This window comes from Cenococcum geophilum (genome assembly GCF_001692895.1).
Source record: "Cenococcum geophilum 1.58 unplaced genomic scaffold K441scaffold_39, whole genome shotgun sequence".
NCBI lineage: Eukaryota > Fungi > Ascomycota > Dothideomycetes > Gloniales > Gloniaceae > Cenococcum > Cenococcum geophilum.
Genome location: NW_027137597.1, coordinates 515,041 through 540,481, shown reverse-complemented (window position 1 = coordinate 540,481; position 25,441 = coordinate 515,041). Strand labels below are relative to the sequence as shown.

The window sequence follows — 25,441 nt, the reverse complement described above, 5'->3', positions numbered from 1 at the left end:
GAGGAGCTACGTGCATTAAGAAATAGTTTCGCATAGCCCTCCATTTTACCCCGCACTAGATGTTATTAGAGGACCTTCTCTTACTTCTCTTTCGTAATGCTATGCATAATAGACCCAACTCGATTGCTTCAGCCGTACGAGGCATCTAAAGTCTCGTTGCCCTCTTGGATATAACCATTTTCCCCGCTTCTCGTCCAATTGGGAGTATTCCCGGCAGCTGCACTTGCAAACCTGTCTATCCTTTATTCTAGGGTAAGCAAGAAGGCACAGTAAGCCACTTTTGAATTAAAAGATGACTGAAGCAGACTCCGCAGCCGGCTGGGAATGCCTTGTGGGACTCTGATATATGATTGGCCCGTATCATTATTTTGCTCGTCTTGTTCTTCATGATAATCACAACTTCAGGAAGATAACAGCGAGGCTACCAATTACATGTGTGTGTGAGAGAGAGAGAGAAACCCAATCGAATGGTCGTGTGATTCTTATCTTTTGTGAAGGCTGTAATTTCCCAAAGGAAACCCTAGATCTAGTCCGATGTCCGTTCTTGTTGCGGCACTAGAGCTGAATAGCAGTAGGTGGCATGCGAGCAATAGCCCGTCTCGATTCCATCTTCAGCAGAAGCATATAAGTCTGACGGACCTCACTCCATTTCTATTTGAATAACAACTCGCTATTTATGGTCTTCTTGAACCATAAAAACTGAGCTGGAGCATCATATCAGCATCACTTGAATTTGCGATGGTCACTTAAGTCTTGCTCAGTCCAGCATCCCTGATCCATTGATATTTACGACGATATCCTGAAGCCCTTCTGGATACTTCCAGGTAAACTTTGGACCTACCAGAGGCTCATGAAGATGTCGAGAAACCCAAACTTACTTTTCACAGAGCAAGTAAAGCGGCATAGAAACCTCGAGACAAGATAACCTAGACTGTCCCTCGCTCTCAAATACATCTAATTTTGAGTAAGTGTCCTCTTCACAAAATAAAAATGCTGGACTTTAAGTAACCTGATATAGTTTCTTAACTCCACAACGCCTTTCCGTTGAATCATGTCTGATGCCAATTCGTCCTCCGGCGGAAGCCGCCATGAATCGGGGTGTGCTGAAGAAACGCCATTGAGTTCTGGGTTTCCAAGTCCAGTCGAGGGAAAGGAGAACTATGTCGGCTTTGAAACTTGTGCTAATGAAGCTGATGATGTGGCACGGATGGCTAATCAGAACCCCCCCAACCATCTCTACACTATTGAGGATAATATGCATCATGAGTATGACTTAGGCTCTGTTGAACAAGGCCAAGACTGCATGAGGCAACGTCAAAGCCATATACGACCTCACTACGACGGAGTGCGGCCAGAAGAGGCTTTTGGAAGACGATCCTCTCAGCTGTCCAGTCTACTCGACGACGAGTTCACCGACCAAGATTCCGAGTTTCACCCGACGGAAGAGCATGTTGAGAAAGCACGAGCCAAAGTACAACAATATTCCCAATATATCCATGTGATGGAAGAGCGAGTTAGCCTTATTGAATCAAAAATCCGAAAGATGGAGACAACCGATGAAACAGTCAAGCCAAGCAAGCCCAAACCGAAAGAGCTTCACCTGCCTGCGATACCCGAACTTCACTTTGTCAAATGGTTTGACTTCAAACACAAATATGCAGATGACAAGAAGGTCTACGCAATAGAAGTTCTCGTTGGAAATGCGAGGTATTTCCACCAGTACAAGATCGATGAGCAGATCAGAAAGTACGTTGCGAGAGGCGGCATTTACGAGAGCGATTCAACCCCACAAGTCTCCCAGGCGGATTATACCCCAGGCTCACTCCAAGAAATGCCTGGGCGTATCAGGATCAACTCCCACCCTCTTCTAGCAGTCCTTTCTCACATAGCGGCTAAAGATTGGTCAATGAGACCTCGAGTTGTGCTGAAACCTTACAAACTTCTCGTTCATTTTGAGTCAGAAATTAGGGAGTACCTCAAGAAGCTGGAAAATAAATGGGCTCATGCCGACATACCTCAGCTCCGTGGCAGAAGTGCCCGGGTGGACTCTCATAGTTCTACGCGAATGGATTACCAAGTCGGTACACACGCAGAAAAAAATGTAAACGTGGCAGATGTCCACAGGGAATTAGGAGATAATGTTGAGGGCGCCAACCATAGCGTTCCAGAGAGTATGAACTCTGACATTAAGACACATGCGGACATACATGAAGAGAAACAACCGAATGACTTTGAAGAAATACTGGAGAGCTATGAAGCTCTTTCCGACCTCAAATGCTTGGTAAGATTTATGAACAGGTATCTTTCTCCGACATTGAAACACTTCAATAAAGCTTCGTTAAAGAAGATCGAGTTTGAGGATCTGTGGTATCTCTTCAAACCTGGCGATGAAGTTTATGCTCCAGCACCGAAGATAGCTGCGATGGAGATCAACCACCAAACATCACCCGAGAAAGCTAGAAGGCCTAACAGGTACCAGACTGCCTGGCGTGTTCTATTTGTTGGTGGAGGACGTCCAGCTCTTACAGCCGATGAAGAGACTAAACCACTTCTAGAGGCGCGGCCTCATGATTTTATTTTAACCTGTTACTACCTCGACTACAACGGCCGACAATATGGCCCGACATGTTGCAATTTTGTCATTAAGCCGTTTGAGGGTGCAATTGATATCACATCCCTTGAAGTATACCCATGGAAATACGCGAAGATGGGTCCTACCATTCGGGAAAGACTAAGGAAAGAGGGAGAGTTATTTCAAGAATATGTTGATGCGAAACATCTTACGTATGATGGGACTTCATTGACTCATCACCCCTGCGGCCGTCCTCTCTTGGTGCCTGGCGCGCCAAACCACCCTGAGGGGATTGAAGGCCAAGTGATTGTTGGTTTCGAGGAAGGAGTTCAAATTGATCCTGGTTGGCTTGCCCCTATTGGCTTTCCAGACGAGATGAATGTATTCTCTAGCGAAGTTGTTGAGAGCTATCCAACCAGACTGTGGACAGATCGAGACCAGGTGACATCTACGGATTCCTGGACCGACATTATCCACTCCGACATTTCGATTGACAAACTACGCTACACGGAATTAGTCGAATCAGATCCTTTCTTAAGAGCTTGGGAGAGTCGTTACTTTAACGAGAATGGCGTAGATGATGGAGTCTTGCGAGACGAGGATTTGATACTACTGCCAACACGAGTGCTTGCCTACGTATTTCGAGAACGCAAATTTGCACTTCTCAGCCTTCAAGGCCTTAGAAAGTGCAGAACCGACGGCGACGGATTTGGAAATTTGAAGCTTCTCCCAGGATACAAGAAGATGGTCAAATCCTTAGTTATGACCCATTTCATGAAGAAAAAGGCTTTGATTACCTGGGGGGGAAATGACACCATGGATTTTGATGTGGTCTATGGCAAAAGCCGTGGTTTAATTATACTTTTGCACGGAGTTCCAGGTATGAGTGCCTTGAAATGTGTTTGAAGCATTTTCTGATCCCAAAGCAGGTGTTGGAAAAACATCGACTGCGGAATGTGTAGCTGAGGCTACGGGGAAACCACTCTTTCCCATCACTTGCGGAGATCTCGGTTTAACTCCAGAGCATGTCGAGAAAACCCTCCGAGATACCTTTCACCTAGGTCAGCTGTGGGATTGCGTACTTTTGCTTGATGAAGCAGATATTTTCCTTGCTCAGAGGAATAAGACTGATTTGCAGCGCAATGCTCTTGTATCAGGTCAGTATTTTTGGTCTTAAGAAATTAACTAAAACTGATGAGATTTACAGTCTTCCTACGCGTTCTTGAATATTACAGCGGCATTCTGTTCCTTACAACTAACAGAGTTGGCGTTATTGATGAGGCCTTCAAATCACGCATTCATGTTACATTGCTCTACCCAGAGCTTTCAGAGCAGCAGACAAAGGCCATTTGGAAAATGAACCTCGACCGTCTCAAAAAGATAGATAAGGAGCGAGCCGAAAGAGCGCATGATCCCGAAATGATAATTGATGACAGTGCCATAATGGAATTCCAAAAGGGGCATTTCCAAGAGTGCCGGGATAATAGAAGGGTATGGAATGGAAGGCAAATCCGAAATGCATTCCAAACCGCATCAGCACTGGCACTCTTCGATGCACACCAAACCAATATAAGCCGCTTCGACGAACAATCAGACGTGGAAAAAACACCGCCGGTCCTCAAGGTCGAGTACTTTGAAAAGGTTGACAAAGCCTCCAGTGACTTCGACCTATACATTTCGGAAACAGCTGGGGTGGGAGGTAAGAGCGCTGCGGAGCGGGCAAGAGATCGTGGTGAACGGGCCGACCATTTGAAGTTCTATGGAACCAGACCACTTGAAAGCCAGACGCAACTTAGATCTCCAAACACCCGGCGGACGTCTTTTGGTCACGATGGCGTTCGACAACAGGGCCCGAATTCGCATTATTCAGGCATGCATATGCACCGGGAGCACAGCCAAGTGTATGGTTCTTCGCCAAGGGCGACCTCCCAGTTTAATAATTCGACTAGTTTGTACGACCCCCGTCAGCCTAGATCGAATACAGGAATGTACGAACACCAACAGCCGCAACATATTGGATCGGAAACCGCCATCTACCACGACAATATACCTTTGGGTACTACACCACGTCCGATCCGTCGGGAGTCATGCAACGAATATGACTACAGTAATGAAGATTGATTGTTTTCCATTAGAATATTGGAGATTTTGGTTTATAACTCCCTTGTCTTGGCGGTCGTTTTGGAAGTATATGCAAGGCGCCATGTCGAAAATTGGGTAATGGCCTCATTGTTTTAAATTAATGCTAATGGTTAGGGATACTAAGTTGTTCTACTTCACATTCTTATGGAGATATTTACCAAATTGGCAAAAGGACTTTTCCATAAAAATCCTGTAACCGCGGCGTTCCTAGGCTGATATGTATTGGATTTCTGTATCACAATGCACTCATTTGGAAAACCTTTGACACCTAGCTCAGAGGGTAAAATATAGAGCAAACCCCCGTTAAATCACTTTGGATATGGATACCATTTGGAGATAACCGGGGATGAATGGCTACGATTCCTGAAATTGCGTCGTTTGTGGTTTTAAGTTTCCCTGAACTGAAGAGGCATCTTAGCTCTTCAGATCTTCAGGAAGAAATGTTCACCATGAGCCAAAACCTCAACTTCATCCCCTACCTTAATCTCACCCTGTTCTTTAACAAGAGGCGTGACTTGCATCCCAAGACACGGCTTAATTGACCCACCGTCGATAACACGGTACTTCCTCATAGTAGTTTCTGGCTCGTTGCGATCTCTGATCCCAGTGGCGGGATCTACGTTCGGCAATTTGCAACGAATGGTTCGGCAGGAGGTGTGGTATGTGCATTTCCCGATACGAATTTTGGCCCAAGAATCCTCACTGAAGGCGGGTGGTCCAGTTACTGTCAAGTCAAGATGTCAGCATTCTCCCCTGCATCAAGAATAGTCAGGAAGTGCTGACTGTATATGTTGGCGCGGTACCGCAATGCGTTGAACTCCTTATAATAGCCTTTGGGAAGGCGCGATGCAACATCACGAACGCTAGCGAGATTCACGATATGCAGTGGATACTTGGGTAAGTTAGCATGATTCAGTTGGAAGTTCAAAGTTTGTATGGCTGGCTGACTGAATCTGCCATTCCAATAATGGGCTGGAACCCAACTTCCTCCTTCTTCGGCGCACACTTGAATACTTCACGGTATTTCCTCGTGTCGATTCGGAAGAGCGTTAGTGGGTTACTGACGCCGAGACAATATTTCAGTTTCGCCTTTATATCATCTGGAATCTCGACACCCATATTGAGCGCTTCAGGCATGTCTGTCCAGATCTTCATCTTCTCGCTCCTATACTTTTTCTGCGTGATTCGCTCCAGTGTGGGATTGAATGGGATGCAAAACTGAATGGTAGGCTCGGCTCTCTGAGAAATTTTCGCAGCCAAGATGGTTACGAATGCTCTTAGTCCTTCCCAGCTGAAGTCGACATCCGGCGAGAAGGGAAATCTCACTACCACGCACCCCTCGCTCTTGACGAACTTTGCGTTCGGTGAGAAAGTGGGTGAAGTCGGATCGGGCACCCATATTTCCGTCTCAACTTTAGCAAGACGAGGAAACGTTCGCTGTGTTATTGAGTTCCACTCACTATTGACTGAGTGTGACCCATCTGCTTGCTCTTCTAATGATGGTAGGCTAGTAACCTCCTGTGCAAAGGAAAATTGTCGGTCATACTTCATACCTGTCCGGATGATGTCACCACGGCCTAGTTCTACGCCGCAGCAGCTCTTGATGGGATAGATGAATAACGCCTTCACTCTCCAGAGAGGCGAGCCGTCTTTCGCTGTACCCTGCTCGCTTCTGGTGCTGTACTTTGTAGAGTATTGATCTGCAAGATTGCTGCGCATGCGGAGGCCTAGCTTGCGGCACCCTGCTGGTGAGATGGCTTCATACCGCCGTTGTTGGAGCTCCCATGCGACGAGGACGAGAATTGGAATGAGCAACGAGAATAAAGTGAGACCAAATGCCAGCGGAGAGAGTTTTAGAGTGCCTCGAATTAGCTCGAAGGATAGACTAGGAAGTAGGCTCATGGTTGGAAGTCTTTCAATGCAAGAGGGAACGATGCTCGAGATGAATCAGGCCTAGCGTAATTTTCTCATGGAAGGGGTACACCACAATCATTGAAGCCAATAAGCAACACGAACTTGTAGACCTCATTTACCTTAACGTGTTCACCCTCCTCGGGCCACCCCACTCCTCGGGCCGCCCACCATCCCTTTGTGTGGCAAAGATTTCTTTCGTATATGCAAGCCTCTCAAGCCAATCTAGAGGCTCTATACCGTATCCCTTGCACAGATAAGGTACTATATTTTGTGGCCCGTGCACGACATTAAGAACATCATTGATCAGGCTTGCGGAGGATAAATTATCCTATCCGGTCGGGCGGATAATAATCCTATCCGAGGATAGCCCGGATATCGGATAATATCCGGATAATATCCAAATAATATACTACCTATAACCCCACTAATATAACTCTATATTTTATAAATAGAGGCCTATTTTATAGCTCTATTCTAGGGCTATAAAATAAGCCTTTATTTATATAATTTAAGGCCGTTTTGGTAGAGTTATAGGGGGTACTTATTTCTAGGAATGGAGGGGTCGGATAAGTTAGTGGAGAGCCTTAAGCTATTGCAAAGCACCCCCTATAACCCTACTAATAACGCTCTATATTTTATAAATAATAGCTTATTTTATAGCCCTAGAATAGAGCTATAAAATAGAGCTCTATTTATAAAATATAGAGTTATATTAGTGGGGCTATAGGGGGTATATTGTTTTAATGGAGGGCAATATACGCTGCTACGACTTGGCGATTTTTACTGATCTTTTATAGTAGATAGTAGAGGTTCTACACAAAGCTCTACACGAAGCTCTGCAAAAGCTCTACTTAAAGCCCTATTTAGATCTCTAAGGCTTTACTAATACGTAGCACTAATATACTATAACGCTCTATATAACGCTCTGCACGATACTCTATATTAAAAACTCTATATATAGAGGCTCTATACGACGCTCTATATAACGCTTTATATATAAAGGCTTTACGTATAGGGCTCTATACAACGCTCTTTATTAAAGACTCTATATATAGAAGCTCTACGTACGTAGCTTTATATAAAGCAGTAATAGCTATATTTATAGTGTTATATAATAGAAATAAAATATTTAGTTTTATAGTTAAAATTTTATAAATACTAAGCCTTATCTGGATATTATATCTAGGCTATCCTTAAATAGTATTATTATCCGCCTAACTAAATAGGATAGTTTATTCTTTATAAGTATATCTTTAATAGACTTATAAAGGATAGGCTAGATAGGCCTCTTAGATAATAGACCTATTAGCTAATAGTATTTAGAGACTATCCGGATAGTCTTTAGATAGCCTTAGCTATATTTCTTAGCATATAATTATTTAAAGCTTAGAGAGGTCTAGATGTCTATAATAAAAATAATATTTATCTTTACAAAAATAATATTTATTAGCTAAGTAGTTATATATATTTTTAATTAAATATTATTATATTATATAGAGGCTCTGCATATAAAAGCTTTATATAAGGCTTTATACGAGGATCTACACGAATCTCTACGTACAGAGGCTCTGCGCGACGGCTCTACGTACGACGGCTCTACTACGGAGGCTCTATATAAAAGCTTCGTGCAGAGCCTCGTGCAGAGCTTCGTGCAGAGCCTCCATACGCAGAGCCTCCGTACGCAGAGCTTCGTGCAGAGCTTCGTGTAGAGCCTCCGTACGTAAAGCTTCGTGCAGAGCCTCTATACGCAGAGCTTCGTGTAGAGCCTCCGTATACAGAGCTTCGTGCAGAGCTTCGTGCAGAGCTTTTGCTGAGCTTTGGTAGAGCTCCGTGCGCGGCTCCCCTAAAGCCTTATTCCGCAGAGCTCTTGTAAGCTTTATATCTATATAATATTGCTTATCCTTAGGATATTTAGATAAAAGTGGTACCATTTTAAAGCGCTTTGTAAGTTCTATAAATCTATACTAATAGAAAATTTATTTATTTAATATTAGGAGGTGCATTACAAGTATAAGCATATTAAGGGGATTTTGCCAAGACTATCCGGAGACTATCCGGATAGTCTCCGGATACTATCAGCTGATAGGCCTATTATCCGAGAGGCCTATCCGGCCTATCCTCCGCAACTCTGAACATCATAGAAATGGGAATAGATAATTAAATTAACCACCAATATAGTGCGTAACTATTTACCCAATGATATAGGTCTTGTGCAACCTACCAAATATCCTATTTCTAAAGGTCAGATTGCGAAAAAGCCTCCTCCGAAGCCTGAACCACTGCCTCCTTTCGAGCCTCTCCCGATGTGCAGTACAATACAAACGAGTATGGGCAGCCAAATCTTCTGCCCCGTATCGGCAACAAGGGCCGTCGGATACCACCGTGCAAGGGTGGCCCGTGTTAGCGGGGACACATTGATTGACTCAACACCCTTGATTGAGGCTCTATATATAATCTACACCGGAAGTACAATATATTTGTGGTTTCGTGCGAAACCTTTGGTTGCCTGGCAGAACGACTTACCGCCTGCAGCTTACTGATTAGTGCGCACGGCGCACGTTCTATAGGACGTATCTATCTGTGCAAGGGATATGACTTGGTGTTGGAGCCCCTGGTCAGTGCGGCAGGGCTGGCGCCTCATTGACGCTTGGTGAACAGAAGTGACGTGGCTAGGAAGCCTATATATAGAATATTTAGTAGTATAGTTAATTAAAAAGCTTTAATATTATCGCCCTCTATTCGACTATTTAATCCTCTACAAAATATTGTCCTTATACCGCCTACAAAACGTTATATATCTTTAGCTCTAAAGCCTCTAAAGCCTCTAAAGCCTCTAAAAGTATCCAAAGCCTCTAAAAGCACCTAAAGCCTAGAAGTCTTATTTGTGATCCTTCCAAGCGACGCAGTATATACACGGTAGCTTAGCGTAGTAGTTATACAGCCTCTAGAGGCTTTAGTGGCTCCAGTAGCTATATAGCAGGTAGTGCTAAGGATATTAAGGAGGAAGAACCAGGAGCCGTTTTTATATCAGCATATTGTTCATGCCTCCTAACAGTACTAACAGGCTCCTAGCAGCTCCTGTTAGGGCTGTCGGGGGCCCCGGGGGACACTCATACTCGGCTTCCTGTCAGGAGCCCAGTGTGGCCAAAAATTATGCGTATTAAAACGATTACGATATCGTAAAATCCGATAAGATAAGCGAATAAAATCCAATATCGAATTTTTTTGGTATATAGGTATTTAATATAAGTAGGCAGGCTAGCTGCTAAGTAGTATATCTAGGTATAACCCATTACATAACTCCCCTTCTCTCTCTTTTCTTTGTATGTCATACGATAGGGGGTGCGCAGGAATTATATACCGGAGTAACGGGTGCCTCGTACGGTGGGTAATAGAAAAACATTTTTCCGTGATTCCAATTTGAGCTTTAAATTTAAATATTTAAACCTTTTCTTTAATTCCTAAATCAACCACAACGCCTATAGTTCACTTGGTTAATTGCTTAAATTTATCTCGTTAANCATGGCTTCAAGTTCAACTCCTGCTATTGCCGCCACTACAATTACTACGGCTCTTAGTACTGGCGAGAAGTTATAGAATTTCTCTCAAGCAGAGGTAGATGCTTAGCTTAAGAGCCTATGTCATACGGTAAGTCTCCCCTTGTTCATATAATCCCTAACTAACTTCTTCTAGGACGTCCAATACACGGCTCTTCGCTACTACGCTGCTAAGGACGTTACTGCGCCAGCTTCTATCACTAAACAATAAATCGACACAAAGCGGCCTTTATACGTCAATGCAATAATTATCCACAGTCGTGGAGATGATATAGCCAATATAAGTACCTTCTTTCCTTAGTCGTACGGTAGCTAACTTGTGGATTTAGCCTTGTAATGCCTATATAGTAAAGGATAATTAAAGCTAGTTAGGACCTCGGCCCTTCTCTACCTATTATACGCTTAATGGATATTAGAATAACTATTATTTAAACTGCAAATGGCGGGAATAGGGAAATAGTTGTAATCTTATATATAGCAGCACTTATCCAGATAAGTTAGAGGGTAATTCATCGGCTAAGGAGGAAGAAGATAAGTTGGACGACGGGTTAAGTAACGTACCCAATAATTTAACGGCAAATGCTCCTTCTGAGTTTCGTTAAAGCTCACAGTTCTATACTATACAATACCCAAGCTATATAGCTTCTAAAATAAAATTTCTTTTTCTTCTTTAATAAAATTTACTATTATAATATTCTAGGCCTTATACGACTTAGTATCCGTTCTAGTAGTAATATTACTATTATATAAGAAGGATTTGTTAATAAAAGAAGAGTTTTAGAGTTCCATAATAAGTTTTCTTCTCCTACTAAGGCCCCTCGGTTATATATTATACGCTAATCAAAATAGGTAGATTAGCTGCTAAGTAGTATCTCTAGGGCATAACCTATTACATTTAACTATTCCTAGCCCCTTTTAGAAAGAACTTTTAAGAATACCACTTCTAATCCAATCCTTTATACTCTCCATAATCTTAAGCATATCTACCCTAAGCTAAACTCTCTCTCAGCCTACCGTACAACGGCCACCTAAGAAAACTACCTCTGCTTTATCACTTATCGCAGGAATACAAAGGATATTAACTGCAAAATGTAAAAGCTGTGGCCAGCGCCTTGCTTGATCCTTATATAACTACCACTTAATAGGATCCTAAATCTTTAAACCATATGAGACCTCTAAAAGGTAGTTATCAAATTCGTCTTAGCTCTATGGCTAAAGGTATTATTCTTCTATCTAAGCCTCTAAAATATCAAAAGTATTAAGTTCTTTTAAAGGCTTTTTTTAAGTTGTCTAGTTTAAAAGACTTTTATCATACGATAGAAGCGGACGTGCTTTATGTTGGTGTTTCTCCTAAAGCTACCTAACGTGCCAAAGTACTCTATCGTAGATATTACTTGGCCAGATCTTTTTACCGTATACCGTATAACGGCTTAGGTAAAGAATAACTGCTATAGCATAGAGAGGAGTAGTAAAGAGCTTAGTATAGTAATCTTCAAACTTTACCTTACTTCGTAAGACTTAGGTTTAAAAGTTTTAGACTACTTTTATATTTAGAAGTGTCTCCTAAAAATTTCTTAGTATATATAATAAATTTAGTATCATACAACATACTAATGTCTCTTTAAAGTAGAGATTAAGAACGTCCATAGTAATAAGAACCTTCTTAAGTATTGCATTTTCTCCTTTAAGCTTTAAAGTTGCTGATTTAAAAGCAGCTAAAAACTTATATATTATATAAAGCTATACCTAGTTTTACACTAAAAGCTAGTCCCCTTTATTAATTATATTAAGATTATTAGAGATATACCAGCTAACCCGCTCTTAAAGAGTAAGAGCAACATTTAGTATAGTCCACTAGCTATTCCATCTCATACGATTATTAAGAGGAATTCTTCTCCTAGCTTAATCTTAAAACTACTTTATATAACCTGGACTACTTTAAATATAAATAATAATATTATAGAGCTTTCCAAGGACCCTAAAAGCTCGAAACTTCGCGTCTCTGTCCTTTATCTCCTTTTTAGTTAGCCCTTTAAAGCTTTCCTTCTCTTCTTTGTCGTACAATAGGACAAAGCTAAGCTCTTCACTATTTATAAAAATAAATGCCTAAATAATAAGATTAATAACGTGTCCCTAGCAGCGGATACGCCAATAAGTTGCACTCTAAGAAATCTTCTTATGCTCTAAAAGGTAAGTGCTGATCGTACAACAGAGCGTATCGTTTATGCCAGAATTGTCTCCAATAACCGCTCCGATCTGTTATATAATACCAAAATCTTATAGAACTGGAAGAAGAGCAAGCCATTAATGCTCTCTGCTATAGCCTACTACCTAAGGTAGAGCAAGTAGGATATTATAAACACATTCTCCTATATTAATAAAGTGGCCGCAGACTATAAGATAAAGGTTATTGCTTAGAGATGTCCAGATATCTACGCTAAGATAGATTTGCGTAATTGTGGATTAAATAACCCGTTGTATGATATCCTTATTAAGGATAAACTTGTCTCTTACCTTCTAAATAAGGGTTATATAAGAAGCAGGAATTATTCTAATGGCTTGTCAATTAAGAGTATAACAAAATATCTAAAACTCTTAACTTTAAATAATTCGGAAAGAGAGATTTCGTACAATAATAAGATTAAAAAGAGTTGTCTTAACGGCCTTTTTATTAATTACTTCTCTAAGAATTTTATTGTCGAGATTGTGGTTTTTAAGCCATAGCTTATTAAAGACTGATTGTAATGCTTCAGCTGCTTCTGTCATACAATAATCCTTTCCATATAGTTTAATCTAAATCCCATGCTAAGATAAGTAGTAACCCCAGAAGTTTATTATCGTGCCTACTTTAAAATCGCATTAATTATAGAAATAGAGTAATCTTCTATAAAAGTCACGCTCTTCTCCTTTTAGTGCCGTACAACAGAAATCGTGAATATTAGACCGATTCTTTTAAGATTTTAAAGTTGGTTGAATAGATAATATAGTTTCAGATATAGCCTTAGGAAGAGAAGACTCAAAATTAGTCTCCAAAGCCATAGTTACTAGAAGAATCTAGTGTATAGTAGAGATTTTAAGTTAAAGTATGCGATCTAATATATATATATTACGATAAGCGAATTAAAATAAATTAATATCGGATATCGGATTATCGAATATCCATTTATTTCAATTCGCTTATCGTAATTTTTGGCCACACTGCAGGAGCCTGTCAGGAGACCACCCGGACCACCCTGACCACCGCCCTAAAGTATATAGGTACTAAGGTTTTAGTTGGGGGAGGGTGTCTAATAGAGGATTTTCCTATATAATTAGCAGGTAGTTAATAGAGAAGGGCCAGGAACGTACAACCATGACGTTATATATCACGACTTTCTGCCCAGCTTCCTCAAAATATATACTTAATGCCCTTTTTATAGTGGTCCACCAAAACGCCACTAACTAGCCTAACCGAGGTGTGCTAGCTGAAGCAGGATGGCTAAATACGCCCAAATCAAAAATTGCATTTTGCCACACGACGGGATTTTCAAGACGCGTCTTTGCACAAAGACAACAATAGCATCAAACAAGATACTCAATTACTCTAAAACTAGGCTGGAATACTTCTTGCGAAACAAAGCCTTTAAAATAATTAAATTTTAAGCCAGCGCAAAGCTGCAAATGATAGGGTGGTCCGAGGAGTGGTGAAAAGGTTTGGTCAACGGAGGAGGTTGAATTAGCATCGCCTGAGTCATGATTTCGGTTCGCTCCATATTCCGAGCCGTCACGCACATCAACGTCCCCGCCAAGCCATCACATCCACAGCGTTGCGCGTCGACATCTACGCGCCATGAGCCGCCAACGCAACTATTTTATAGTCACTCTAGATCGCCTTGAAGTAGAACGTCTCTCAGTTAACACATTCAAGCAATATCCGCCCAATGGCTAACCAGGAAAGCAGCAAGCTTCCCTCTTCGTCCTCTCGTTCGTAGCCCCCATGTCTCACCAAACCGCAGGCCGAAGGACTGACACTGTGATAGATAGACTTCCTACAGTCTCCGCATCTCAAGCACTACAAAATCTCAAGTCTCGCGGACCAAGCGCGATCTCTACTGGCCTCAAGCACCTTAATCAAATTCTCTGCCCACATGGGATTGGAAGTGCACCTGTGGATCGGCCCGGAGGTGGTTTGATACGTGGTCAGGTGACGGAGGTATATGGACCCCCGGGTGTTGGCAAGACAGCATTTGGGTGAGTTGTAATTTTGTTCTGTGGGTGGTTATTTCAAAATACGCTCACCCTCTCCAGGAGCTGAGGCTTGGGATAGTATGCAAACAACAGCGAATGCTCTGCAGGCGGGAGACCATGTAGTTTGGGTTGGTGAGTACAATGGAACAAGGCAACCATTTGCATACTTCCGAAGACAGCATTCAGCTGTATTCTAGCTAACATATCAAAAGACGCAACAGTTCCACTCGTCCCCCGACGCCTGGACGAATTCCTATCTGTTCCGAGACCTGTTAGGAACCCCGCCGCAGACCTAACCTCGCCGCCGAGTTTCTCTGTAGATGAAGTCAGGAGCCATTTCCACCACTACACAACCCCGACCCTCGCGCATCTGCTAGCAATGTTCATCCACCCCCAGCCATCCTTCCCGCCACTGAACACGAGCCTTATAGTAATAGATTCGCTATCCACTCTCTTTGACAATTCATACCCCCGCAACCCTGAGGATAGAGGGCCAAAGAATAAGAACGATGCCGCGCGCTGGACGGCCGGACGCAAATTTGCGGTAATGAACGATCTGCTCTCTAAGCTCGGAAAAACGGCTGCGCTGCACAACATCGCAATCCTCGTCACATGGCTCGGAAAAACGGCTGCGCTGCACAACATCGCAATCCTCGTCACATGGCTCGGAAAAACGGCTGCGCTGCACAACATCGCAATCCTCGTCACATGTCAAACGATTACTCGGATCCGCACAGGCTCGCGAGCGCTGTTACTGCCTGCCATGACGGGCATTGAGTGGGAAAACGGCTTTTCCACGCGTCTGGTATTGTTTAGAGATTGGCTACCGGCACAGGGGAAGGGGACCTGTGGCGACGTAGATAGATTGCGGCACGCCCGGTTCGTTGGAGTCGTGAAAGCGAACGGAGTTACTCTTGCAGATGAGGGAGGAGTGGGCACCGTTATTCCATTTACTATCGAGACCGTGAGTAGATACATCATATTGTAGAACCCGCCTTTTCGCTCTTTTTCAGATCTACTGCTGCAGCCTTGAGACGAGGATCACCCGCTGAACGTATTACAGTCTGGACTCTGCGACCTGCACGTCACCGCCGTTGACATGGCCGCCAAGCCTTTACAATCGCCTGCTCGACCTCCGAAAAGAAGATACGCAGAAATCGCAGACTCGGAGGACGAAGGCGCAGACTCTGATGAGCTCTACGGTTGGGCTGAAGACGACGAAGTGGAAGCCGAAGGTCTGCTCATCAACCGCCCATCGCTCCCCGATAACCCCAGCACCACAGACGCTGAAACAGACGGAGATGCTCTGCCCACTCCGGATGGGGGAGGAGTTACCACAGGCTGAAAGCACAAGTCCGTGACACGACGATACAAAACCGCCCAGTCTCCACCTTACCCCTGAGCACCGCATTGACACGGACCAAGTCCATTGAACCAGAGCCCAGGTTTGGTTCCTTTTGCCGCGCCGGACACCAAGCAGGCCCTCGCTCGCTCGCTCGTCAGATAGCGGAAGTCCAATACCCAGACCTACACCTAGGACCCCCATCATAAAAGTACTCAATTCCTTAACTTGATTCCCACACTTCCAAAAGTGGAATCTACAATCGAAAAAGACGCACATACACACGCACACACGCGCGTACGATACCCCACTTCACCCGAAACCTCCAACGGCTTTTCGGGGCCGTAAAAAAAAAAAAAACCTCTGGAACGCGCTCAGTTACGCCGCGATTTAATTTTCCAGCCTGCTGGACCCGATAAGGCATTCCCCAAACACCCCCCGCGCCAAGAAGCCCGGGGGTCCAAAGTTTGAGCGATGCGGAAAGAACAGCAGAGAAGAAGGGAACTTCAGAAACGAGCGCCTCCCCGGCGATTTTTGCTGCAGGAGCCCAGGTCCGCAGATGCTGCGCGAGAACGCGGGTGGTCCGGGATCCACTCCCTCGGGCACTCCCGCTGCTCGCCGGTTAAAGTGCTAGCTTGTTTCTAGACCCCGTGCCTTGTCCTTCGGAGGAGGGCAGGGAGGGCGTGGTGAGGAAGTGTGGCGCGGCAGGTTTGGATGGGGGTTGACTGCGCAAGGGGGCCTTGGGTAGTATCGCCTGCGAGCGCCTTAGCGTGGGGGCACACGCTCGTGCTCGTGCTCGTGCTCGTGGTCACCCCCGGGGGGAGATAGGGCGCACAGCGAGGTGGGGAGCAAGGTCCACGAGAATTGCCGCCTTTGGGCTTTCTTGCCCGCCCCCCCCCCCAAAACTGTGTGCGACGCCCGTTTTCGTTTTCGGACTCGTAGGGCGTCATTTCGTTTTCTTTTCCTTCTCGTGCTTTCCTGGCTTTCGGCTTCGCCAAGCGCCGCGCGTATTTTGCCCCGCTCCGATTGTGGAGAATTGGGGAATCGGGGCCCCGGGCGACGGAACGGGAAGAAGCAAGGCATTCTGCGTTTTTGATGAGAACAAATGTTCCCACCAATGCAGAGTGCACGTGCGCGGGGAACGGGATCGCAAGGGAAGCTGCGCGGTGCCGCTGCTCGTCACCGTCACTGTCACTGTCACATGGAAAAAAGAAAAGGGAGCTAGAAAGGAAAAGAAAGAAAAAGATTCACTACAGGGCGCCTTAAACACGGATGCAGTAGCCAATACATAATACGTCGTGGTGGTTCGATCAATCAGCGCGATGCAGCTACATAAGGGACAATAAAAAAAATTGTTTAGGGCGGTTGGCGATGGTGTTGCCGCTGCCTGCCTGTGCGTCATTGTTTGTCCGCCCCACCAAGGAGCGTGTGCATTGCGCGCTTTGCTCATTGCTGCTCGTCCCTTCTCCGTGTACGCGGTCAGGAATACGGGGCACTGACCCCAGAGTTGCGGTGCGTTATGACACAGCGGCAGACATGCGGTCAGGAATACGGGGCACTGACCCCAGAGTTGCGGTGCGTTATGACACAGCGGCAGACATGCGGTCAGGAATACGGGGCACTGACCCCAGAGTTGCGGTGCGTTATGACACAGCGGCAGACATGGTTTCTCACCTCGTTTGCTTTTGGTTGAGGCGGTGAGCACCCTAGCGCGTGGTGTGAGGGCGATCTGACCGGACCCGCTGGCACGGCGAGCGCGCTGATTGATGGAAATGCTGCAGTTGGGTTGAGGTGCCGGGGATTTTTCGTTTGCGTCTTTTGCTGCTGATCTCGATCGGGCGTCGGGTTGCCTGTTTCAGGTTCCGAGTGCTCGTTTAGCACACGAGCTAGGATGATGCGATCGTGATTTAGAGACGTTGCGAAAGGCTGCATGAACAGACTGGAGACATGCTGATACCAAGACTGTTTGCTCTTCCGGTGGGTCTTTTTACTGTTACGCTTCCTACCTTGCAAATATAGCGCAGCGGTTAAATTTTTTTTTTGGGTCATGCGTCGTGTGATCCCATCTCAAACTGTCAAAAGGTTCTCGCTGCCTTGACCTGGAAATATAAGACATTCGCCACCAAGCGATAGTAGCGATGCGCATATATATACGACTCTATATATAATTTTTTATATTTTAGACATGTTCGGCATGCTCTGCCGGCATGCTGCTGCAGCTTACGCACGCAATCGCTCCTAGCCTATGGGGGTGGTGCGCTGCGGAAATTTATCCTTTATATGAAGGCTGACAGGAAATGCCAAGTTGGATATATGGCCATTCAATTTGCACGTCTCATCAAAATTGCATGGCGAAGTCGGGCTGTGCTACGACTTGGGGGGGCAAGATATAAGGCAGAATCACTGATCTGCAAAGATAGATTGGGTGCAGATGGGCCCGTGTGGGGACCGGTATGGTAGTCTGCATAGATGGGGTGGCCTCAGCCGACTTTCCGGGAACGCTGGAGACGACTATTGATCTGCAATGACATATTGAAGTTGCTGCTAGCCGAATTCCAGGCGCCGGGTTGGAAACCGTGGGTTTGCGATTGATGAATTGCGCTGACGCTGCGGGCTTGTCGCAGAAACATTGCACAACCAAGACTCGGAGGACAAATGAGATGCACTGGATCTGGGAGATCGGGGCGGACCATACGGACAGATAGATGGAGATACGGCCCTGCTGGCCTATTTGGCAGCTTGTCATGCGGACTGGAGATACGATCCGGCGAGGCAAAAACGCAGGCGTTTTTGTTGGTTGTAGATAGCCATCAGCAATACCTGCGGCGTCTGTTGCAAGTCTCAACGATGGTGTTCAAATTGGTGTAACATGCATCGTCAGCTTTTCCGATGCTTATCTATTGTCTTAACTCTAGGATGGTCTATTTTGAGTGAAGCGCACTGGGTATATTGAGTTCAATCATCCTAACGAGGCCACTTACCAAGAATAACGTCTCTGGGACAGGTAAATTTCTTCTCGAGGTGGAGTCTCCACTTTGGTTCATACCCCACAAACAAGTATGCGGGCAAGTCAGCATGAGGAAGGTTGGAAAGCAAGCATTTAGCATGGCGTTGCAGGATTTTAGTAATGGTTCACTGCAGTGACAGGCACGGGATGGTTTCTCCACCACACTTATGGTCTTGGCGTGCGGTGTTGGCCGGCGGTGAGCTTATCCGCTGATGATTCGTGAGAGACAAAAAAATATTGAAAAGAAACGGGCAGAATCGGCCGTTTTGGGCAGCAGAATGGGAGGCCTGACAAGTGAAGAAAATTATGGAAGGTGTGCAGAGCAAGTACGATATGCGGGATTGCTTTTTAGTGCGGCACTAACACTGCTCGAAAGGCTCAAAGACGACAGTCGGTCATGGCAGGTCTGAAGCGATCAGTCGTTCAGTTTCAATCGTTTGATACACGACGGCTGGCCTGAGATAGAGCCAGGTTACATCTTTTTTCTAACCCTGTTTGAGTGGACGACTGGACAGCTCACCCTGCATGCAGGAAATGAGTGAGGGCTCCCCAGGGAGGATTGGCGAACCTGGAATCCGGATCACTTCCTTCCCCTTTAGATGCTCACTTCCAAGATGTGATAGTTTAAGCAGGTTTAGCAGGTTTAGCAGGTTTAGCAGGTTTAGCAGGTTTAGCAAGTTCAGCAGGTTCACAAGTTCAGCATAGTTTCGGCCCGCCCGAAGTCAATCTGGTACCTTAAGCCTGTGGTCGTGCCCGGGGAAGAGTGGGAACATGGGGTTCAAACATACTCAACCAGTCACGTACAGCACGCAGGGTCGATCACGCCTCCACACGCGGAGAGTCGAATCTGGGGTGCAGAGTGCCGCCCACACACCCCCCTTTCCTACCCCACACTAGTAGGTCCCGTCTCCGCGTACCAAATCTGGTCTGGAAGCGCTGTTCCCCTTGTCCAAGCAAGGAATTCCGAGATAAGGCCAGCTGGCGTGCTTAGTCTAGGGATCCTTCGATGACATTCTAGCAAACTTCCTCTGTTCCTAAGCTTCCTACCTAGAGCCGTCAGGCTCGCTTGAACAATTGCCAGAAACGAGTTGGAGTCAGGAGGTCATTTTTGCGTCCGACCCCACTGCGCTCCTGGACCTGTCTGTGATGGCTGTTTAGGGACGCGAGAGGAAATGCGGAGAGCGTTATCGTCGGCCGAAGTGGCGTTGCTGAAGTCAGTAGAGGTCTTGATCATGCGGGAACCCAGTGATATGGTAACGCAGAGATGCGGTGAAGGCTTGCAGTGCTCGGGTTGATGCAGCCCGGAACATGGAGATGGAGAAAATAGGAGGAGATGGGAAAGGAAATGCCGCAGTCTGGTGGCTTGCAAAGTTGTTGAGAAATAGTGTTAAATTATGGTGCGGGGGAGACCTGTCGCGAGTCCGATCCTTGTCCAGTTCCATTCTCTCGGAATTCCGTGGGTTGGCCTTGGTGTTGACCACTCAACCGCTCGTCGCTTGGCATTTAAATCATGTCACAACTTTTGCTCTCGTAATGAGAAGGACGCATCTGAATTAGGGGATTGCGATTATACGCACGCTGAGCTGAGCTGTCTGTTTGTCTATCAAGCCGAGTGATATCCCACCCACTGGCTGCGTCTGCCGACCCGAGGAAAACACCAAAGTACGGAGGCTAGAGTAGGTAGTACAGTGCGAATCGCTAGGGATCGCGGGGTATGAGTAAACTTGACAAATGAAATCAATCTATCGACGACGAACACAATGAAACTCGTAAGGGGTTCAGCATTAGAGTGAAGTCCTAAACCTCGCGATCCCAATGTCGCTGAGGATCTCGCTTCCCACTCAAAGACCTGTCTATAATTCCGTCCTGTTATTGCTCGCTGCGCTCAAAAGAATAAAAATAAAAATAGAAATAGAAACCGAAACCGAAACCGAGACCGAAGCTGAAAATTCGAATTCCTGAAAACTCCAAATTCTTGTGCTACTTGTTCATCTAAAAACGTTCCATAAGATCGTTTCCAGCCAATGAGCCGGTTGCGGAGGAACTGCCGGAGGAAAACCCGCTGCCCCCATTTAGGAGATCCTGCACCGCTACTTTTGGCGCTGGAGGCACTGGTAGTTTTCTCTGTGAACCGTCTGTTCTTGATATGATATCTCCGATTCTAAGGCCAGAAGAATGCATGGGCACATAAGGCTGCTCACCCGTCGCAGACGGCTCCATAGGCGCTAGAGCAGGGACGTGTTGAAGTGAAAGGTGTCGAATATGAGGAAGCTGGACATCTTGAAATCCGTGAGGCCGAAGTCGCGGAGAATGAGCAGGGGTGGCAAGAGGAGTATGGTCAGGAGTCGGAGAGCAGGAGTCATGGGAGAATGTCGGAGAAGGCGGCGCTGTTGACATAGGCGAGCCGGGCCTTGATTTTTTGGTCATTCTATGTGCATACTGGTCGTCCTCTTCGTGAGAATGCGATCTTGACATAGGCTGCGAAGAGTATGCATATGCTGCAAGGCTTGGGAGCCGACTACCACTGCTGTGATGATTGTAAGGATGGTGCAGATGTTGGTGATGACTGTGACCTTGATAATGCCTGTTTGGGAGTGGGTATTGCTGAGATAGCGTCTGCCGCTGGCCCTCGAGCCGAGATGCAGCGTCTGCGAGCAATTCGATGTTGCGCGATAGACCATTGGGGCTGTTCGCCGAATTGCCGCCTGCCCTATACGAAGAAAGGTCCGAAGAAATATTACTCGAGTAGCTAGAGAACGAGTGCGGAGGAGAGACGTTTGGTGAGCCGAGATTCGAGCTGGGAGCCGAGCGCGAGATGGGTTTCGAGGGCGGTGGCATCATGTGCGCCATGGACGACCCTGTGTCGATCATACCTGCACTGGCTGCAGCCGCCGCTGCATGCTGCTTGTTCCCTCTTCGCGAGTTGGGATTGTTATGTATTCTTGAATGCCTGGTAAGCTCGTCCGACCGGCTGAAGCGCTTTGAGCAGCCCGGGAAGGCACAGGCGTGTGGCTTTTCGCCAGTGTGTGTTCGGATATGTCGCGTTTGGTGTTCTAGTCGGTGGAAAGCCTTCTCGCACAGCGGACACTTGTAGGGCCGTGGGAGGTCTTGTCGGTCTTCTTGTACGGGCCGAGCGTTCTGCAGCATAGGAGCCATAAGGCTCACGACCGCGGTCGCCATCTGGTTCTGGTTCTGGTTACTTAAGTCGGTGCTCGAGACCGACGGACTGGTCTGCGGTCGAGGTTGCGAGAGGTGCTGGTGCTTGTCGGCGGAAGTCTCCGGGTTCAGTAGATTTGAAAAATCCACCGACGAGTTTGAGGGTTGCATGTGATCAGCACACCCGGCGGCGACAGAGTGGCGTGCTAAGGGGCGTAGTAACAGCGAGCAAAAGCCGGAGGAGGGGGNGGGAAAATCTTTATATACCGGCGAGGATGCAGGAAAACGTGGGGATACAAGCAGGAAGAGCAGCACGGTCAAGCTTTGTCGACGAGGATCAGCCGGAAAAAGGAGGCCGCCAAGCCCGAAGTGGAAAGAAGAGGTGAAGTTTTCTTTTGAATTCGGTGGGTCTCCGGTCGAGATACGGCTCGTGCTTCAGGCCAGACCCCTTCCCGATGACTTGTCTTGTGGGGGGGAAATGGCTCTATTCGGCGCTGTGCCTGAGCCTCAGGCTGCAGGTTAAATCTCAACCTGCAGCGAGGCGCAGTCCCTAGGAAATGTGATCACGGGGCCAGCTGGTCTTCCCAGCAAGAGGCGCTGGGGATGCGATGCACTGATGCGACTACGAGCGGGCCAAGGAAGAAGAAAGCGTCTGGCGTGCGCGCAGGGTCGGGATTTCCGATGCTGGATATTAGTGCGCTTTCAACACAACGAGTACCCTCTTTTTTCGGCGGAACTCAGAGCCCCAATGCCCCAGAAATTGTGGAGAAGACGATGAGCCACGGCAAAGCCGACGTAAGACGCAAATAAAATTTCAGCTGACGACGGCTGCTGAGGCGCGGCCTCCCTGTTGGTTCGAGCTGACTTATACGGATGCTAGGCGGCTGTGAATGTGAATGTGCCACGGATGCGGTCTGCCTCGAAGGAGTACTATCTATTACTCACGCAAGCTGCCGCAACGAAGTAGCGGGTACTTGTACTCTATGGGCAGGACAGTGGCAGGACAGTACGCGCAACGGTCGGTGGGGGATATGAGTCAGACAGACTTTGTCGTGACCACGTCGCAAGGCTTGATCACGCTCGCACAGGAGAAAAATATGGCCGTGGTGGATGAGTGCCTGAGAGAGGTGTGAGTCTGGGAGAATGAGCTGTCAGGCGGCGATTGGACGGCAGACAAGGGAAAGAAAGGACAAGACGGTCAGAGGGCGTGAGGTCAGGATGATCTCTACGCTGCGTTCAGGGCAATAGCGATGCAAATCCGGGGTCAGGAGTGTTTGGACGCTTAATCTCAAAAGATGGGGGCGCGGGGGAGATGTTATACTCGGTCACATCTGCGCTTAATCAGGTCACCTTTTTCACAAGTCATCGCCCTGCTGCATGTGTGCACGCTCGGTTTCAGCGTCGGGTTTCATTGGCCAAGGCGACAAGTGAGACGTACGGTGACACGATGACAGAGCGAAAGATGGGATAGGTAGCAGCAGCAGCAATCAACAACGGGGCAAGGGTCGATGATCCAATTCAAATGCAGGAGGGCTTTCGTGCCATCTCACTGGCGCCCAGCGCGCGTTGTATCTCCAGCGGACAGCTTGTTCCCCCGCAAGCCGCCGCCAATCTCAGCGAGGGAGGAGCGCTGGAGGCTGGATGGGCTGGATGGGCTGTATGGGCTGTATGGGTTGTGTGGGTTGGGGGTGGGCTGGACGAATATGGGGCGTGAGAGTGGGATGCCGCTCGATCGACCGCCTGCCATGTTCGCATTCCCCGGGCAGGGCGTGCACCTTGTCTGGATCGCACATGTCAGATTATGGGGATGACGAGGCGCTCACAGCATCCAATGGCCCCTCCGCATCCGCCATGCTGGGTCCAATTACCCAGTGGCTGCGCTCTTTAGTGTGGTCTGTTCCACCGCAGCGCGATGGCTGACGGGAGGACCGGTGTGGGGGTCGCTGGGGCTGAAAAAGAACAAATCTGGAGCCCCTTCCGCGAGTTGGCGATCCTGGGGTAAGCAGGCCCCGTGTTGAGGGCTGCGAATCTAACAGGCACTGCAAAAGAAGACGACTCCCTCCAGGCCTGCGCTACTCCTTTTCGGCAGCTGTCGATAGGCCCAAGTATCGGCTCGACTGCTCGAGTCGCTAGAGTCGTAATAGTCGCAAGAGTCGGTGAGAGCCAGGCACCGTGTTGGGCTGCCGACCGCCAACCAGGAGTATACTGGAAAGAGTACTTCCGGCCAACTCAGGCAGAATCCTGCTCACTCGAGCGTTGGATCACCACATGTGTATTTACACAGTAAATGGTCAATGGGGCCTGTCGCCGCTGTGTATCAGGTCAGAGGAGGGTCCGGAGGTCGCCCCAACCCAACTCTGCGTCAGAAGGTAGGCCCGATTTCCCCTGCACCGGAGCCACAGCATCTCTAGGCCTCAGCACAGGCGCTGTGATCCTCGTCGTCAAGCCTGAACAGCTTCAGTGTCACGGATTCCTGTGGGGGTTAGCTGCCTCACACGGTTGGCTTGAGCTGAGTGCCCCGGCCCGGTCAAAAAATAGACGGCAAAACGGGCGGTTGCACAGCAGCAGCACAGACGTGAAAGTACAAAGGGAAAGGGCTTGGCACTGGGGAGTGTAGGTGTATCATGGTACGGTAATCGCTCACTTCTTTACGACGCTGGCATGCGCAAAGACTTTTGGGGGGAGGTTGTGTGGGTTAAAAGCTATTTCTCTCGCTTGTGGGTGTTTGCAGGAAAAACTTTCCTCAGCAAGTCTTCGATGCAGAATGCTAATTGTGATGCTGAGTCTAGTCTCCGCCTCTAGTGACAGCGGGTGCTGGCTCCAAACACACTGCACGTGGGCCGGAGAAAGTCGGACAGGATTGCCGCTCGAATAAGCCAGGTATCGTCAATTGGTCGGCTAGCCAACTGCGTAGAAGCGATTTGCACCGCGGATTGCACCGGATTGCGTCGGATTGCGTCGGATTAGCCCTTTCGTTTGAGAAGCTGCAAGGTACGCTCTGATAAACGACTCGTCCTTGACTCTTCGTTGTCCGAGTCATTCCAAACGGCTTGTGGTCCTACTGTCTCAGTTTTTTTGGGTAATTGTCTCTCAACCCCCCAGCCGCCGACCTGGACTAGTTAGGCATGCCTACCATGTACCATTTTCCAGCTCCTGTCCACGACGTCTTACACACTCTGGTGATGGTTTCACTGCGGTAACACTCTTCCCATGAGGAGCTGTAAGGAACATGGCGCTTGAGTTTCATCAGTCTTCGGTTCCAGTCGATCTCTTCATTAAACTGTGGAGCCCCGCTCACTCGTCATTCATCTGGCATCAGGGGGCTGGCCGCATGCCGGCCGAAGATCTCGGTCTGGGAAAGTTTCCGGAGTAATTACATTCTTCAATCATGTCGCTTCTAAACCGCCTTACTCTACCGTATCCTCTCATCAATTGGTGCCGATGTCGTGATTAGGGTCATACTCCCCAACATCTTCAGCCCCAGATTGCTTGGCATTGCCGTAGGATCTGGAACATTTCCTCTC

General features: G+C 47.2%; 6 protein-coding genes across 6 annotated transcripts; 3 read left to right on the top strand and 3 right to left on the bottom strand.

The window, feature by feature from the left end:
* The first annotated feature begins 679 nt into the window (after positions 1-679).
* Positions 680-5,017, top strand: K441DRAFT_698459 (uncharacterized protein). The gene is made up of 5 exons (XM_067653065.1): positions 680-824; positions 888-964; positions 1,019-3,452; positions 3,502-3,729; positions 3,780-5,017. The coding sequence occupies exons 3-5, from the start codon at positions 1,052-1,054 to the stop codon at positions 4,691-4,693; spliced, it is 3,543 nt and encodes a 1,180-aa protein (XP_067500900.1). The 5' UTR covers positions 680-824; positions 888-964; positions 1,019-1,051; the 3' UTR covers positions 4,694-5,017.
* Positions 5,018-5,066: 49 nt separating this feature from the next.
* On the bottom strand, positions 5,067-6,703 carry K441DRAFT_616201 (MOSC-domain-containing protein). Its single transcript, XM_067645737.1, has 3 exons — positions 5,663-6,703; positions 5,498-5,606; positions 5,067-5,438 (listed from the first exon to the last, which is right to left on the bottom strand). Exons 1-3 carry the CDS (start codon positions 6,614-6,616, stop codon positions 5,137-5,139), a joined length of 1,365 nt encoding a protein of 454 aa, XP_067500899.1. The 5' UTR covers positions 6,617-6,703; the 3' UTR covers positions 5,067-5,136.
* Positions 6,704-13,996: 7,293 nt separating this feature from the next.
* K441DRAFT_664663 (uncharacterized protein) lies at positions 13,997-15,498 on the top strand. The gene is made up of 4 exons (XM_067649384.1): positions 13,997-14,148; positions 14,205-14,544; positions 14,625-14,979; positions 15,076-15,498. The coding sequence occupies exons 2-4, from the start codon at positions 14,493-14,495 to the stop codon at positions 15,398-15,400; spliced, it is 732 nt and encodes a 243-aa protein (XP_067500898.1). The 5' UTR covers positions 13,997-14,148; positions 14,205-14,492; the 3' UTR covers positions 15,401-15,498.
* Positions 15,464-16,367, bottom strand: K441DRAFT_206647 (uncharacterized protein). The gene has a single exon (XM_067640519.1). The coding sequence runs from the start codon at positions 16,031-16,033 to the stop codon at positions 15,527-15,529; it is 507 nt and encodes a 168-aa protein (XP_067500897.1). The 5' UTR covers positions 16,034-16,367; the 3' UTR covers positions 15,464-15,526.
* A 4,386-nt stretch (positions 16,368-20,753) lies between these two features.
* On the bottom strand, positions 20,754-22,088 carry K441DRAFT_575122 (uncharacterized protein; the record flags this gene model as incomplete). The annotated part of the gene is made up of 1 exon (XM_067644142.1): positions 20,754-22,088. One exon carries the CDS (start codon positions 22,086-22,088, stop codon positions 20,754-20,756), a length of 1,335 nt encoding a protein of 444 aa, XP_067500896.1.
* Positions 22,089-24,070: 1,982 nt separating this feature from the next.
* Positions 24,071-24,743, top strand: K441DRAFT_206600 (uncharacterized protein). Its single transcript, XM_067640518.1, has 2 exons — positions 24,071-24,634; positions 24,707-24,743. The coding sequence occupies exon 1, from the start codon at positions 24,205-24,207 to the stop codon at positions 24,532-24,534; it is 330 nt and encodes a 109-aa protein (XP_067500895.1). The 5' UTR covers positions 24,071-24,204; the 3' UTR covers positions 24,535-24,634; positions 24,707-24,743.
* The last annotated feature ends 698 nt before the right edge of the window (positions 24,744-25,441 follow it).